General features: G+C 45.7%; 1 protein-coding gene across 1 annotated transcript in view; it reads right to left on the reverse strand.

Moving 5' to 3' along the window:
• Positions 1-2,789: 2,789 nt before the first annotated feature.
• The window catches only part of TSNAXIP1 (translin associated factor X interacting protein 1), a gene marked incomplete at both ends in the record, with an annotated part of 36,762 nt that continues 21,790 nt past the window's right edge, over positions 2,790-17,761 (reverse strand). Inside the window, 15 exon segments of the mRNA XM_080638356.1 lie at positions 2,790-2,808; positions 3,325-3,467; positions 3,615-3,774; positions 6,695-6,751; positions 8,332-8,394; positions 13,750-13,819; positions 13,864-13,930; positions 14,416-14,584; positions 15,367-15,473; positions 15,798-15,832; positions 15,835-15,882; positions 15,885-15,916; positions 16,065-16,174; positions 16,455-16,499; positions 16,503-16,616. Coding sequence (XP_080494482.1) covers positions 2,790-2,808; positions 3,325-3,467; positions 3,615-3,774; positions 6,695-6,751; positions 8,332-8,394; positions 13,750-13,819; positions 13,864-13,930; positions 14,416-14,584; positions 15,367-15,473; positions 15,798-15,832; positions 15,835-15,882; positions 15,885-15,916; positions 16,065-16,174; positions 16,455-16,499; positions 16,503-16,616 — 1,239 coding nt within the window.

A 17,761-nucleotide genomic window follows, 5' to 3' on the forward strand; every position in this document is an offset into this window, starting at 1 on the left:
GATGGAGCATTCTCAAAGCCAGTTTGCATGGGGCCACCATGACTTGGAAACTGGCAGCATGTGACAGTATGGACACAAGTGTTTCCATGCCTGGGGACATTCCCAGGGATATTTCAGTTTTTAAACGTGTTGGAGCAGCTGTTTGCGGCAGGAGCGTTTAGTTTTTCTAACCTTAGTGTTGCCTCTTCTAGGTCACTTTGTGGGTATTCAGTTGTTTTCTCAGACCCTGGAAAGGTGTTTTTCTCTTCAAGGAGTTGCTCTTTTGGGGCTAATTGCAAGTAGTTAGCCTGAATTTTCTCTTTGTCTAACTGTTCTTTAGGTTTACTATCTAGGGATCAGACTAGATCTTGTGAAGTTTGTACGAACAGAGATTCAGCTGTTTGTTGTTGTTCCCTAGCCCCTATTGCAGCAGCCAAGCTGGCGCTTGGTATGGCACAGACAATAGATTTACCCTTTCTGGGATGGGGTTTTGCATCCTTTTGCAGCGCACTTATTCAGTCTGTTACACTTTGCAAATTATGCCAGGTTTTCTTTGCCCACTCTACACCTGGCAGGGAGGGAGACTTATGTTTCTCTAGAAGACCATACAACACATCTCTACCCTGAGGCACAGCTTCACTGCTTTGAATGGGGCAATCGTCTCAGGGAGGCAGCAAGTTTGTTTCAACAAAATTTACCCCTTGCATCCCTGAGAGGTATGCACATCGTACCTTACACTTTACATGAGATTACGGTACTTTTCACTGCAAGGCATCCTGTCTGTGATTCCAGTTTAATGCCAGGGTCCGACTGGAGAAAAACCCAGTGTCAGACCTATTTAATTCATGATCCGAAGAGTGAAATTAAGCGAGGTCAAGTACTGTAATTGATCAGTTGGTTTATTACAAAAAGACAATTATTATAAAAAAGGAAATTATTATAAAAAAGAGATAGCTATAGAACAGATGGGAAAAAAGATAGAAATGAAGCAAAAATTTGGGGTGCAGAGAGATGGTCACCACCATGGATCCAGCAGTGTCCCAGGGGTCTGTAGTTGTTGTTGAAGGTGGGTGTCCCTGTGGAGGGTGTCCTTGTGGAGGGTGTTCTTGTGGAGGGGTCCTTCATGGTGACTATCTTTTTCTCCTTTTATTATGAGTTGGGGGGAGTACCTCTGTTCTTAATGTCATGTACCACACGTTCCTGGTGGACCAGCTTTGCTGGTCTTGCAGCCCGCTCTTCAGCTGCACGTCTGCAGCAATTCTTGGGATAATGGGCAGCAATTCCTCACACCAGTCCTCGAGATAATGGACAGAAGCGTCTTACCTCAGCTCCTTCCACCCATCTCTCAGGCAGCTGTCTCTCCTCTCTCCGTGGAGTCCCATTTCAGTTCCTCACACCCTTCTCTGAGGCAATGGACACTGGGGTCTTAACCTCAACTCCTCCCATACCAGTCTTTGAGACAGTGGATGGTGTAGTCTGATTTCAGTTGTCTCTCACACTAGCCTAAAAAGCCAGACTTTCTGAAGGCCTGGAAAATGAAGATTTTTCTGTGCAGCTCCTGGTCCCTGCCTTTGCAGTGCAGAGAAACTCCCATGCTCAGCTGCACAGGCTCCCCAAGCCCTGGGCACAACCAATTCTGCCAGCACCACCCAGCTGGTGCCTTCTGCAGCATGCAAGGAGCAAAAAGGGCAAAGATACCCTGCAGTTTCTCCGTGCCCTCCTGGCTGTGAGGAGTCAGGTGGGAAATGACACAGAGATCTCTTGACATCTCCTTCAGTCATCCAGGAGCTTTGGAAAGAGACCTTCCTGCAGTCCTCAGGCTGGGCACATGGGGGTAACCGGCCCCTCTCTGGTGTTCTCTGTGCCACCCCAGGGACAAGCTCATAGATCAGAGGGGTCAGTTCAGAAGGGCTCTGGGGTGCTGGAGCTGCTGGGTCCTTGTCCTGCTCCAGGTGACCGTACACTAGGCCAGAAATGAGGTCAGAGACTTGTGGTCTCAGTCTCCAGAAGGACTCAGATCTCAGGGCTCAGCAGATCTGTGCACTCTAGGGGTGCATGTGCTCAGCATCTCTCTAAGGTACAGCCTGTGTAAGGAGTCCTGCAGCTTTCAGCTGCTCTGGAGGCAGAGGAGATGCCAGAGGCAGGTGTCTGGGATCCACAGGCACCCAGAATGAGCATGGATATGAGCTTTCTGTAGCTCATGTCTGCTGGGCCCTGTTGTGCCAGCTTACAGGCTGCTCTCTGGGCAGTGCTGTTTGGGCTAAGCCCAGCAGGACTGGGGCAGTGGAGCTCAGCAGAGAAGGCTACCCGCTGCCAACGGCTGTCCCTGCATGAGCACAGGGTGGCAAAGACAAGCCCGGGTGAGTGAGGCTAGTAAAGGAGTTTTGGGATGGGCAGAGCAGCTCTGCTGCAGGGCCTGTGTCTCCTTGCTTTGCCCAGAGATGCTTCCTCCGTGTCCTGTAGCTGTGCCATCCTGAGCGGGTGCGATGCTGGTATCTCCTCATGCGTGGAACAGGGCTGCAGTCACAGCTCTGCCAGCTGGACGTGCTGAAAGCTGCTCCAGTGACAGCCTCAGTCATGGGACTGTCCACGGGTGCTCCAGAGCCAGTAGCTGGTCCTGGTACCAAAGTAAATTAGTATTTTACTGTATAATTGATACAAGGTTAAATTAGTATTTCACTGTGTATAGGGACTTAGACATGGACAGGGCTCCAAGGATTCTTAAGGAAGGTATCCAACAAGAAGACAAGGTGTCTTCTTCTGTTGGTAACGCCAGAGAAACAGGTAATCGGCTGCAAAAGAAAACAACTCTAGGAGCCTCTCAGGGTCCTAAATTAGACCAAACAAGAACATGTAGTTAACTGGAAAGACTAAATACACATTCCAATGTCCTTTAGTAATGGCTGCCCATAAGGATAAAATGAGTACTTTTCCCCAAAGTTTCCCCAAACGACCACCACGACCCCTAGAGGCCATTCCTCAAATTACCATATGCACGAATAATGAGAATTGGGTGGGCATTTCACAGAATTATAATGAATATGTATATAATAATGGTGTTTAAGCTGTAAACTGCCTCTTCTCAGTGTGCATGACAGGCAGAGAGATCCCCCATGCACCCAGTACTGTAATAAAGTCACATGAGTTTCTAACCCATCATTCTGATTGGAGGGGTTATTTCCCGGATTTTGGTGACAGTTCAGAGCAGGAATGCTCGCTTGTCCAGCTCACCTGCTTCTTCTGCAAAGGAGAAGTCTTTAACACAAGGGCAAGTGTGGATACTGGGCTGTGGGGCGCTTCAAGGAGGTGTTGGCTCACTAAGAAGCTACATGCCTGTTTTCTTACCTCCATGTGCCCACTGGTGGGACTGTAGGTGTTGCAGGTGGGTACTGAAGAGCAGCATCTTTCCACACACGCTGCTTATGCAGCAGTTTCTGTGAGGGGCCCACTAATTGCTGCTGAGGACAGTGGGCCAGGACATTCATGAGCTGGAAGCAGTGGGGAATTGGGAGAGTATCAAGTAGAAAGTAGGACTTGGGGGTGTTCAGTGAGGAGACGCTCCCCATGACCCAGCTTCAGTGTGCACTTGATATGAGGAAAGCTAGTGCCTGAAAAACATAGGGTAATAAACATACCTGCTTTATAACTCTCCTTGAGTTGTAGAGCCTGATTCTGTGCATCAATTTGGCACCCCAGATGGGACCTTCTCTGTCCGACCGTGGGACCTGCTGAGGACAGGACTCCTCTGGGCATTCCTGAGATTTCTTGGGAGGACTCCCCCACTCACCCAGATCACTGCGGGGACAGACAAGGACCATGAAACCAGATAAAGGAGATACCTGTAAGTCATAAGGAGACTTCCTACGAGACTTCCTACGAGAGGTAAAGAGCATTGGTGCTCACCCCAGGGGTTGGTTTGGTATTGGTAAGGTCAGCCTGGTGCCAGCCGTGAGCCTGGAATCTCGTAGTAGGGTACCTGGAATATCACAGTAGTAATAGGGTACCTGAATTGTCTAGGAGGGTTGGTCTTGTATCCATTCTGTACTAAAGGGTGTCAATACAAGGGTAACTGTACTAATGGCTTTATAAACTTTTGGCCGGTGAACAATGGCTTAAGATTTATGTGTTAACCAATTACTGGCTTAGAAGACATTCTGTATGAAGCGAGTGATTGAGAGACGGGCCCTTGTGTGAATGAATGTTTTGCATGAGTGAGACATGGCACAGCTACAAAGCGAGTGTGGAGCCCTGATGCACGCTTCCGTGTTCTCCACGAGGGGAGTGGCTGGAGATGGATGAAGCATATGATGTCCCTTGAACCTGTTGTTGAGTTTTGGTGTCCTATCCACTGTAGTGTTGTGTGTCAACCAATTTTTGTCTTTGAATGATTTGTTTGTGAAAGTAAAGTGTGGGTGGAATTTGGTCAGGAATTTCGGTGTGTTAATTGCCCAGGAAATTGGTCCGATTGGGACCGGATTGAATGCTTGGGCGAAGTTTGTGGAAGTTTGGAAGAACTAAAGAACCAGTAGAACAATATAAGGGGTAACTGTCAAAATAGTGTTCAGGCTCCCTGGTGCAGGGCTCGATCTAGCCCTTGCCCTATTTGTCATCATTATATCTGTGCTAAGTGTTCCACTTGTTTGAAATATATTATCTCTTTTGGTGGGAGACAAGAGTTCTATTTACAGTATTGTTTGGAATTTAGGTGTATCCGTTGTGGGTGCAGCACTCCTTTATACCTTTTACTTTGGGTAAGATATTATTGTTGTAGGACTAACCGTCCTTTGAAGGATTACAACAGGAGGAAACACAGTGGGGGAATTCTCAAAAAGAGCCGGTTAGGTTGCATTTTAGCTCATTGGAAAAATATAGGGGGGTCACCAGGAGGAAGTGTGAATAAGAAAACTCTGATCATATATTGTAATCAGTGGTGGCCTTTATATAAATTGGAAGATGGGGAAAAGTGGCCTTTTGATGAAACTTTGAATTATAATACCTTATTACAATTAATGTTATTTTTAAGAAGAGAAGGAAAATGGGATGAAATTTCATATGCTGATATGTTCTTTATCCTTCAGAATCATCCCGAATGGCAGATAGAATGTGGGCTGGGGGCTCCACAAGACCCAATGGTGTTGGCTCTGGAGAAGGATAAGAGGAGGGAAGGAAAAGGGAAATTAAAGAGATGCTGTTCAGCATGTAGTATAGGGCAGAGATGTACCAGATTGGGAAAGGTAGGAGACCCCAGAGCTGGGGATTTACGAGGATATTATAAACCACCCGTAAGACAAGGACCACCGCAAGAGGAAAGTGGGGATTCTGAATCAGACACCCCTCCAGGCAGTCCAGTATCTTCTCATACCCGATGAAGGTGAGGGTGGGAAATATTGCAAGCACTGTTAAGGCAAGCAGTAGGACCAAGGGGAGAACTTGTTTTGATAAAGGTCCTTTTTTCTTCATTTGATCTTGAAACATGGAAAGGTGTAGCAAAAAACTACCGCAGTGACCCTGTAGGGATGACCAAACACTTCCAATTTCTGATAAAGCAACATAATCCCGATTGGAATGATGTTCAGCTATTATTAGACCACCTGACAGAGACAGAAAAGCAATTAGTTCTAAAACTGGCTCAAGATCTGGCCAGGGACCAGCTTAAAACCACAGGGGAGGACGTAAAGGAGCACTTGTAACTTTCTGTTACAAAAATCCATTATGAGATCCCAATAGAGGAGCCCATATGAGGTTGTTAAATGCATATAGAAATCAGATTATTACAGGAATGGAACGGGCTATTCTGAAAACAACTAATTGGGAGGTCCTATATGCTGTCCAGCAAGGGCCAAAAGAGAGCCCCTTGGAATTCTTAGACAAATGAAGGGACACTATGAGGAGACACACCCCCTTGGATCCAGGATCAGAAGCTGGAATTCAGCAGTTAGTGTCCTTGTTTATAGGACAGTCCACAAGTGATATCAGAAGAAAGTTGCAGAAATTAAGGATGACTTAAAGTAGAAATTTGGAGACTCTATTGGATGGAGCATGGAGAGTATATAGTAACAGGGAGGAGGAGGATCGGAGAAAAGACAGGTGAGCATTGGTAGTGGCACTACAGGAAAGCAAAGGATTCAAAACTGGAGATCTTAGGAGACCTTTGGGAAGGGGTCAATGTGCATGGTGTAAACAGAAAGGACATTGGAAAAATGAATGCCCGAAAAGATGAACAGGGAAAGGAAGAGTACAAGCTCTGGTCAAGGAGGCTTGACAGGGACCTGGGGAATCTACCCGAGTGGATCTGCTGGTTGTATTAAAGCTAGGGAAACAACAACAGGGTGTGGAATTTTTAATTGATACAAGGGCAACATTTTCAGTTCTAAATCAAGCGTTAACACCAATAGATGATGATTTTGTAATAGTAAAGGGAGCTACTGGCCAGAGTGAAAAGGCATATTTTGTGAAACCTCTCAAATTTAAATTGGGAAAACAATTGGGAATACACAAGTTTTTATACCTGCCTGACTCAGGGAAACCTCTGTTAGGGTGAGGTTTGTTAGAGCAATTAGAAGCAGAAAGAAAATTCGAAAAGTGAAAAATAGAACTGGGGATGACCAGTTGGTTGAAGTCCTAAGTCTAGCCCTCATAAATACTCTGACTGATTCAGGAACATCTGAGGAAGTTCAGAACCAAGTGTATCCGGGAGTATGGGCTTCGGAAATACCAGGAAAGGCAAAGAATGCCTCCCCAGTAATAATCAAACTGCGACCAGGTGTACGGCCTGTAAGAATTAAACAATACCCCCTCAGAATAGAAGACAGGGAGGGAATCGGACCAGTGTATTAAATATGAGTTATTAACGGAGTGTGAATCAGAATATAACAACCCTATTTTACCAGTCAAAAAGTTGGATGGGAACTATCGGATACTGCAGGATCTTAGGGCTATTAATAAAATTGTTGAAGATCTACACCCAGTCGTGGCCAACCCATATACATTATTAACTAAATTAGTACCTGAATTGGTTTGGTTTACTGTGCTGGACCTAAAAGATGACTTCTTTTGCTTATCCTTGAGCCCAGAAAGCCAGTTGTTGTTTGCATTTGAATGGGAAAACCCAGGCTCTGGGAGAAAGACACAATTAACCTGGACTGTGTTATCACAGGAGTTTAAAAATAGCCCCGCTCTTTTCAGAAATCAGCCAAGGATTTGGAACAATGGGAGTGGCCACAAGGAATCGGATTAATATTGCAGTATGTAGATGACCTGTTGATAGCCGTGCCACTGAAACAAAAGAACTGTGTATAGTATGGACAATCAGCCTGTTAAATTTTCTTGAACTTAACAGTTATTGAGTTTCTCTGCAGAAAGCCCAAGTGGCCCAACAGCAAGTCACGTATCTCGGATATGAGATCACTGCGGCCCAGCAAACCCTAGGGACAGCAAGAAAGGAAGCTATCTGTCAGACTCCCCAGCCGCAAACTGCCAAAGAGCTCTGTATGTTCTTAGGGATGATCGGATGGTGTTGCCTCTGGATATATAACTACAGACTTCTGGTAAAACCACTTCATGAATTATTAAAATCAAGCTCAAAGAACCTTGTATGGAACAGGGAGGCAGATAAAGCGTTCCATCAGCTGAAGAAAAGATTAATGGATGCCCCCGCTTTGGGGCTACCAGATATTACCAGACCTGTCTGGCTGCTCTCACATGAAAAACAGGGAATAGCTCTGGGGTTCCTAGTACAAAACTTGGGAGCCTATCAAAGGGCAGTTGTGTAATTCTCCAAACAACTGAATGAAGTAAGTAATGGATGGACCAGGTGCCTGACAGCAGTAGCAGCAGTCTTGTTGAATATCCAGGGAGCCTACTGTAAGTTTACGCTGGGGCAAAAGATAAGTGTTGGTATCTCACACTGTGTCAGCAGTACTAGAAATTAAAGGAGGACATTGGCTTTCAGCACATGATATTTAAGATATTTAACATCCTTAAATAAGGATATTTAAAATTCCTTAAATATCAAACTGTCTTGGTAGAACAGGATGACATGGAAATAGTGGTTACTAACATTATCAATCCAGCATCTTTCCTCACTGGAAACACAGGAGAGTCAGTATCACACGATTGCTTGAAAACTATTGAAGCAGTCTGCCCAACCACACCTAAAGGAGGAACCTCTGGAAGATGCTGAAGATTCCTGGTACACTGACGGAAGCAGCTTTGTCCAACAAGGCATCTGTAAGGCAGGGTACACGGTAACCACTACTGACCAGGTAATAGAATCAAAAGCCCTTGCCCCAAACACCTCGGCACAAAAAGCGGAAATAATAGCTCCAACTCGAGTGTTAGAATTGGCCATACCCAAGAAGATTAATATTTGGACAGACTCCAAATACGCCATTGGGGTAGTCCACGCTCATGGAGCTGTGTGGAAAAAAAAAGGACTTTTACCCACCCAAGGAAAATATATAAATCATGCTGAAGAGAACTCAAGCTCTTAGAGGCAGTACAACTGCCTGAAAAGGTGGCTATCATGCATTGTAAATCCCATCAAAGAGGAAGCACTGCTCAGGAATTGGGTAAGGCTATGGCAGGTCACGAGGCCAAAAGAGTGGCTGAGGAAGGCAATTCAGAAGTGCAGTCTTTGTTCCAGAAGGTAAAATGCAAATTGATTGTGAGCCCAAATACTCCAAGGAACATCATAGAATCATACAATCATAGAATAGTTAGGGTTGGAAAGGACCTTAATATCATCTAGTTCCAACTCCCTTGCCATGCGCAGGAACACCTGACACTAAACCATGCCACCCAAGGCTTTGTCCAGCCTGGCCTTGAACACCGCCAGGGATGAAGCATTCACAGCCTTCCTGGCCAATTCATTCCAGTGCCTCACCACCCTTACAGTAAAGAACTTCTTCCTTATATCCAATCTAAACTTCCTCTGTTTGAGTTTTAACCCGTTACCCCTTGTCCTGTCACTACAGTCTCTAATGAAGAGTCCTCCCCAGCATCCCTATAGCCCCCCTTCAGATAGCGGAAGGCTGCTATGAGGTCTCCACGCAGTCTTCGTTTCTCCAAGCTGAACAGCCCCAACTTTCTCAGCCTGTGTTCATACGGGAGGTGCTCCAGTCCCCTGATCATCCTCGTGGCCCTCCCCTGGACTTGTTCCAACAGTTCCATGTCCTTTTTATGTTGAGGACACCAGAACTGCACACAATACTCCAAGTGAGGTCTCACGAGAGCAGAGTAGAGGGGCAGGATCACCTCCTTCGACCTGCTGGTCACGCTCCTTTTGATGCAGCCCAGGATGTGGTTGGCTTTCTGGGCTGCTAGTGCACACTGAAGCCAGCTCATGTTCATTTTCTCATCAACCAACACCCTCAAGTCCTTCTCTGCAGGGCTGCTCCGAATCTCTGCCCAACCTATAGCTGTGCCTGGGATTTCTCCGACCCAGGTGTAGGACCTTGCACTTGGCATGGTTCAGCTTCATAAGGTTGGCATCAGCCCACCTTACAAGCGTGTCGAGGTCCTTCTGGATGGCATTCCTTCCCTCTAGCTTATCAACCAAACCACACAGCTTGGTGTCATCGGCAAACTTGCTGAGGGCGCACTCAATCCCACTGTCTGTGTCGCCAACAAAGATGTTGAACAAGACCAGTCCCAACACTAATCCCTGAGGGACACCACTTGTTACTGGTCTCCAGCTGGACATTGGGCCGTTGACCACAACTCTTTGTGTGCAGCCATCCAGCCAGTTCTTTATCCACCAAGTGGTCCACCCAGCAAATTGATGTCTCCCCAATTTAGAGACAAGGATGTCGTGTGGGACAGTGTCGAACGCTTTGCACAAGTCCAGGTAGATGATGTCAACTGCACTACCTATGTCCATCAGTTCTGTAGCCCCATCATAGAAGGCCACCAAACTCGTCAGGCAAGATTTCCCCTTAGTGAAGCCATGCTGGCTGTCACCAAGCACCTTGTTGTTTTTCATGTGCCTTAGCATGCCTTCCAGGAGAATCTGCTCCAAGAGTTTGCCAGCCATGGAGGTGAGACTGACTGGTCTGTAGTTCCCCAGGTCATCCATTTTCCCCTTCTTGAAGATGGGGGTTATATTTCCCTTTTTCCTGTCGTTGGGAACTTCACCTGACTGCCATGATTTTTCAAATATGAAGGACAGTGGCTTAGCAACTTCATTTGCCAGCTCCTTCAGGACCTGTGGATGGATTTCATCAGGTCCCATGGACTTGTGTACGTTCAGGTTCTGAAGATGGTCTCAAACCAGATCTTCTCCTACAGTGGGCCTGGGGTCATCATTCTTACAGTCCCTGTGTCTGCCCTCCAAGACTTGGGTGGTGTGGTCAGACCATTTGCCAGTGAAGACTGAGGCAAAGAAGTCATTAAGAACTCAGCCTTCTCTAAATACAGGGTCACCAGTTCTCCGGTAGCTTCCAGAGGGGGCCTACGTTGTCCCTATTCTCTTTTATTCGCTATGTACTTACAGAATCCCTTCCTGTTATCTTTCACATCCCTAGCCAAATTTAATTCTAACTGGGCCTTAGCTTTCCTAACCTGGTTCCTAGCTTCCTGGACAACATCCCTGTATTCTTCCCAGGCTGCCTGTCCTTGCTTCCAACTTTATAAGCCTCTTTTTTCCTTCGAATTTTCCTCAGCAGCTCCTTATCCATCCAAGGAGGTCTCCTGGCCCTCCTGCTGCACTTCTTTCTAGTTGGGATGCAACACTCACAGCACCAAGGACAAGGTGTTCCTTCAGTTTTCCAGGGATGGAGATGAGGCTGACCGGTCTATAGTTACCCGGATCCTCCTTCTTGCCCTTTTTGAAGACTGGAGCAACATTTGCTTTCCTCTAGTCCTCAGGCACCTCTCCCGTTTCCCAAGACTTGGCAAAGATGATGGAGAGTGGTCCAGCAATGACTTCAGCCAGCTCTCTCAGTACCCGGGGGTGCATCCCATCTGGACCCATAGATTTATGGATGTCCAGATTGCTTAATTGCTCCCTAACCCAGTCCTCATCAACTAAGGGAAACTCCTCCAATTTCCCGACTTCCTCTGGGTCCTCAGGGGTACAGGGCTCCTCAGGACAGCCTCCAGCAGAGTAGACAGAGACAAAGAAGGCATTCAGCAACTCTGAATTCTCTGTATCTTCTGTCACCAGGGCACCCACCCCATTCATCAGTAGGTGATCCTTGAATATCAACCAACAGTCTTGGGCTCCCCTGCCCTCTAGGGCTATATCCCATGGAACCTTACTAAGCAGGTTCCTGAAGAGGCCAAAGTCTGCTCTCTTGAAGTCCAGGGCAGTGAGCTTGCTGCACGCTCTTCTCCCTGTCCTGAGGATCTCAAATTCAACCATCTCATGATCAAAAGTTAATTGAGGATTTAGGAGGAAGAGTAGAAGAAAGTGGGTGGGCAAAGACTCCACAAGGTAAGATGATAATACCATTTGTATTACTGTGGGCAATAGTCATGGCAGAACATAAGAATTCCCACTGGGGAGTAGAGGCCCTGTACAAATACTTGAGCAAACTTAAGATTGCCCGAAATTTATATACCACCATTAAGCAAGTAACACAGCAGTGTGAAATTTGTTTGCAGAATAATCGCAAGACAAGTCCTAAAGTTCAGCTCGGTCAAATAGGGAAAGGAAATTATCTGGGCAACATTATCAATAGTGGCAAATTGATTTCTCAGAACTCCCAAGAGAAGGGGGGTTTTAATACCTGTTGGTCATGACAGATACCTTTTCATGATGGCCAGAAGCATTCCCTTGCCGAACCAATAAAGCCAGAGAAGTACCCGAAATACTTTTACAAGAAATAATACCAAGATTTGGGGTCCCAGCAGTAATCTCCTTGGATCGGGGATCACATTTCATTGCAAAAGTTGTTCAGCAAGTTAGTAAACTTTTAGGAATTGATTGGCAGTTACATACCCCATATAATCCACAAGCAAGTGGTCAAGTGGAAAATATGAACCATCTAATTAAGTTGCAAACTGTAAAACTGGGACAAGAGGCTAGTTTGTCCTGGCTTCAATCTCCACCTCTGGCTTTGCTAAGAATTAGGACTAAGCCTTGAGTAAAAATCGGCCTGAGTCCTTTTGAAATATTATATGGAAGACCATATATTGTTCAAGCTGGAACTTCAGCACAAGTAGGGGAAGAGGTCCTCTACAACTACATAATGAGCATGCAAAAACAACTCCAAGATATAGAAAGACTAGTCCTGGGGACTAGAGCTTGAGGTCTTGATGGACCTGTGCATAATATTAAACCTGGAGATTATGTATACATCAGATCTCTTTCAGATTTACCTCTGGAACCCAAGTGGGAAGGTCCATTTCAAGTGTTGCTGACTTCTCATACAGCAATTAAGATTAAGGAACAAGCATCATGGATACACCACACCAGAATAAAGCAAGATCCTAGACCACAGTGGGAGTCAACACCTATCTGACCCCTGAAACTCAGGATCAAGCAATGAAATCATTTAGACTTACTTTATATCTTTGTTACAAGGGGATTGACCTTGCCATGGCTTCCTACTCAGCCAAAAGAAAATATTTGGGTGACACTGGCTAATGCAACTGGACAAAACGTGTTGTGTCTATCGGTTGCCTCTTCTATGAATCCTTTTAGCACATGTTTAGTGGGACTACCTTTAGATAACTGGACATTAACTGTAGTCCCTTCCTCAATGGCCATGGTGACGCTACCCCACCCTGTGGATACATGGGATGGGTGGGTGGTACATCAATCAATGACTTTCCTAGAACCACAAGAAATTGATCTGTTAGGATCTGTAAAAATGGACATGTGTCTGTATTTTAATTATACAGGACAAAACCAATCATTAGTACAAAATGTGAACTCCCCTTTAGCTGTTTATCGAAATGCTTCTTTATGGCGCAATTATACTTCTGTTAATTTTTCTCATTCTTCAAAGGCACCAATATTGCTCCCTTGAAGTATCTTTTTGATCTGTGGAGACCAAGCATGGCCTGGTATACCTTCCTATCTACGAGGAGGTCCTTGTAGCCTAGGCAGATTAATGATGTTAACCCCAAATATTTCCATGATACTTGATCATACCAGATTCCATCATCTCCACTGGATAAAAAGATCGGTTCACGCTTCTACTCATGATTGTAAGGATGAGGTAACGCTTTGGAATCCTGCAGAAATAGTTTCAGCATCTTTTCTTGCACCAGGAGTAGCCACTGCACAAGCTCTTGCGATTCTAAATAAATTAGGATGCTCGCTTGCAAAGCAAACAAATGCGACATCTGGTGCTCTTTCCAGCCTCCTTCTTGATGTAGATTCAGTAAGACATGTGACCTTACAAAATTGAGCTGCCATAGATTTCCTTTTTCTTGCCCATGGCCATGGATGTCAGGACTTTGAAGGTTTATGTTGCATGAACCTTTCAGATCACTCTGAATCGGTTCACAAGAGTATACAAACTCTTAAGGATCTTACAGGAAAACTCCAGATTGAAGATGCCTGGAACCCTTTTTCAGGCTTATTTCCTAGGCTTAGTGCATGGGTAAAGAAATTAATTGTTTTAGGAGCCTTTATTTTAATAGTATTTATTAGTTTAATAGTTTGTATTCCCTGCTTATTAACATTAATACAGTCTCTTACTAATAAAGCTCTCACCAGCAATGGATATGAAGATTGGAAAAGACACAAGATTAGACAAGTTGAAAGTGGCAAATACTTTGCCAGAACTCTTGAGCAAAATGGAGTTCAGTTAAACCTACTTGTGGGGCAGCACTTGAATTTCTTTTGAAGTGACTTTGTACTGGACAACAACAGCTACACCAAGTCTCCCTGGGGAGAGGCATGACAGCAGATTTGGTGTAGGCTGAACTCACCTTGCACTTGTACCCTGACTATACTGCTGGCTCCTGGTTTTGGAAGTGAATCGTTGAAACCTTTCCTCTGTTAGCCAAGGGACCATAAAGCTCAAGGCCTAAAGCAGCCACATTGCAGCCCACAGTTTGATGATGGCTTCTTGGGTTCTGCTTCCAGTTGCTGGAGCAACAGTTATACTGTCACCAGCCAAAGCCCAAGCCCCTGCAGTGTCCTGGTGCTGTGGGGGGGTGAAGCCTCTATCTAGGAATCAGACAATTTCCCACTGCGAGTCTGGCTGAGCCGGAATGACTCTGCAGAGGCTGCAAAACTGTATTGCAGGGCTTTGCTGCTTAAGCTGAAAGTGCTTCTGATAGTTCAAACTAGCCTATCCTCTCAGCTGCTGGTTACTAGCTGTATCTCTGTGTGCATGGGAATAAGTATTTAGTGCAGTAACTCTACTCGGCTTAGTATTCAAACCTGTTGATCAAACGTTCAATTTATTTTTAACACTGGAGGTCTCCTTGCTCTCCTTCAAAGCCTGTTATGCTTCCCACCCCGGGTTAGGGCCCTACTCGTCTCACATCTCCAGCAGTGAGGACAGTTTCCACAGGCACAGCTTTTTGGGCTGGCTCATCTGTTTGGACCTGATAAGCCAGGCCAATGTAGGTATCCAGTGTCTGATCATCAATACCAGGATCGATTGTGCAGAAGGCGGTTTTCAGATCATCTGCCTTCACCTCCCTGTTCAAAACCAAGTCAGTTACTGCTGTGCTGTGGTAGGTGAAAGGAATACTTACTGGTGCCACAGTAAGAATCCATGTTGCTTGAAATGCAGAGCAAAGATGACTTTTGGTATTGTTATCTCTGCTTCTACTAGTATCCCTTTGTTTTTTAAACACACATGTAATAAAGACTAAGTATAAAATTTCAAACTGAAGGGAAATTAGGAAATGTTACCTTTGTGATAACATGGGAAGACCTTAATTTCACTCTCTCGTGCATTGTGATATCCTTTGCTGCACAACTATATATTCTATTGCTAACTCAGTGCCCATATTGGACAGTACATAACTTCATGGGCATCTACCTACCGTTGGTGTTCTCCTCAGTGCTTCGTGCATGGCGCCAGCCTTTTTCTGTAGGCAGTAACTGCCTCTTGGTTTGAGGTGGAATTATTTCTCAGATTAGCACCTTTAAATCTGCAGTTGTCAGTCCCATTTGCTCTTCACACTCCTCAGAACCACTCCCTAAGGATTTACAGGATTTTACTACTATTTCTGGAGAGCTAAGGGGTATTGAGATGTGAGATTTCAGGTGCTGAAGGGGATTACTGGTGCAACCCATTGTCTCTACTCGCTGCTTGCCATATCCAACTCCTTTGGGTCAGGAACTGCTGCTGTGCAGTGTTCTGCAGAGCAGGGCCCAGCCAAGTTTTCGTATTTATGCATATTCACAGCCAGGGTTCCCTCTGAACATGCTGTCCTGGTCTGCTGCCCACATCAGCCCGTTCCCTCCACACTTATGTTACATTTCCCAGGTCATTCTTCAGCTGTCCCAGATCCTCCTGCTTCCCTCTGACATACTGGGTCCTGAGCTTGGCAAGAAAAGGTTCAGCATTCCCTTTCTCATCCTGAAAGAAGTTACAGGTGTGTTAGCACTCAACATGTGTTCCAGTTTGGATAGGAGCAGTCCACCAGTGTGTATAAAATAGCCCAGCCCTCCCAGAAATGTTATTTCCACATGAAAAGTGAAAATAAAGAGAAAGAATATGGAAAAACTCCTATCACAGGAAAACACAAGCTTGAATTGCTGTTGTCTTGAGATGGTCTTCAGGTGTTAGAGCTTCTGGTGGGCACTGCAACTTTGTTAGTCTAATAAACATAGTTAATCTGATAAATTTAATTACTAAATTAGACTTAATCTGAATCAAAAGGAAGACTTAACATCAGCTTACCTCTTTGAATAAGGATATGTAGTCAATGAGGTCTCATTGCTGTCCAACTTGCACCTGCTTGCATCAACCAGTTCCTGGATTGACTCCTTTTCAGGGGAAAAGCTTCCCTCAGGGCTGTGCTGTATAGAGACAGGAATTTAAAGGTGAGAAAAAAACTTCCCGCCTGGTTGCACTGGCAGGTAAGGAGAGCAGACAGAATCAGTGCGTCACGACCTCTGACGTGTGCCAGATGTGGGCGGAGCTCATGGGCAGCAGTAGGGCTTTTGCCTGAACTGCTTGCTTGTCAAGAATCCACTGTTTGAGCTGTCACAGGCAGCCAGCTCCTCCTGCAGATTGGAAATGAGCTGATTCTGTCTGTGGTACTGTTCTTCACCCACCTGTGAAACACAGGAGAGAGCAGGTATCGTATTACTCAAAGTGTTTGGAAGAAATGGGATCTTCTAGAAGCTCTGTTAGGAGCAGCGAGAGCCTGATGTGTCTTGCATGGACAGGATTCCCTTCTCTAGTGTATGTCAGCTTTCACCACCATGAGAAGGTGCAGCTTCCCAGGGGGAGGAATGGGAGGTGAAGCTGCTTTGCAGTGAACATTGCCCTTGCCTGCTGCCAGTGCCACAAGGGCTGTCTGGGCAGAACAGCACTGGGCTGTGGGTTGCCTACCTGCCCGATGAGTACAGTGTAGGTTGAGCTCACGATGTGGTTTGATCAACAGAGCCGCATGTTATCAAAGAGGGTATAAGACCATTCCATGGCAGTGGCATCTCCATACTGCTTCTGGAGGTAGCTGAGAAAGAACTCGGACAGACTGGATTGTTTCCCTGTCTGCAGGTAACAAGTAAGTCCCATAAGCAGCAGAACCAGATCAAGTATGCCCATGAAACTCCAGCTGTTTGCATACAGTTTGTCTTTTGGGGATGGGATCCCACACAGTGCTAACATAGCAGTAGTGCTGGCTGGACCCTTCCCCTTGTTAGGTCATTTGAAATGTTTCTCCCAGATAAATGAAACTCTCCCATTGCTGAGGCCACTCACAAAATATCTCTTCTCCTACCTGTGCTTGTGAAATATGTAGAAACTTGCTACCTGTGAGGTGCTACTGCTCCCTCAGATTTAGCTGAGCTTGGCTCATGGGTTGGGAAATGGAAGCAGTTCTTGGAAAAAAGTAGAGCCAGACAGTGACTGCAGCAACACTATTTCCCCAGGAAACCAAGCTGGAAGTAAAAGGACAGCTGCCATAGAAAACATTAAGCTATTTAGGGCTTATCTCAGTGATGTTTCTAGGCTTCTAGCTCAAGAGAAGAGATCTGTAAAGCGACTTTGCCTCTCTCAAGGTTGCTCTCATATGACTGAGACACAGTGACAGGGCTTGACCAGTAGCTGGGGATATGGTCTCATACTTGTCCTTAATACGGGAAGAATTAAATAGTTACTTTTATTCTCTTTTGAGTCTTGTATCACCCAAGACAGGCCCCTTTGGTCTCCAGTTGTCAATCCCAACCCACCCTTCTTGGCCCACAAAGAAGGGCAAATGCTTTGGGGTTTGTGTAACAAAATCAAAGCACTTTTGTATTGGTAAATGAACTAATGTGAATTATTTTTTGCCTCTACTCCCTTTTTTTCCTGCAGTGCCACCTGTTCCTCTCTCACACAAACACTATGAAGCTTAATAACGGATTGGCATGGATTCAAATTAACCCAGCAAAAGCCCCTGGCAATGCTCTGGCTGTGCAGATGTTGCCAAGGTTTCTACCACCTAGGAGCAGATGTTGCCTAGTGGTGATGGCATAGTGGTCCATAGTGCACCATCACACCCCAGAGTAGCAGCAGCTGAGCTAGCTGAGGTCTTGGACTCCTGAGTGTGGCTGATTTGGCTCGGGTTGACTGCAGCAGTTCCTCCCCTGCACACCCTGTCTTGTGCAGGAGTTCTCACTGACTCCTCCTGTTTCTGCTCTTGCAACAACTGCTGG

The sequence above is a fragment of the Psittacula echo genome (genome assembly GCF_963264785.1).
Source record: "Psittacula echo genome assembly, chromosome: Z".
In the NCBI taxonomy this organism is placed as follows: domain Eukaryota; kingdom Metazoa; phylum Chordata; class Aves; order Psittaciformes; family Psittacidae; genus Psittacula; species Psittacula echo.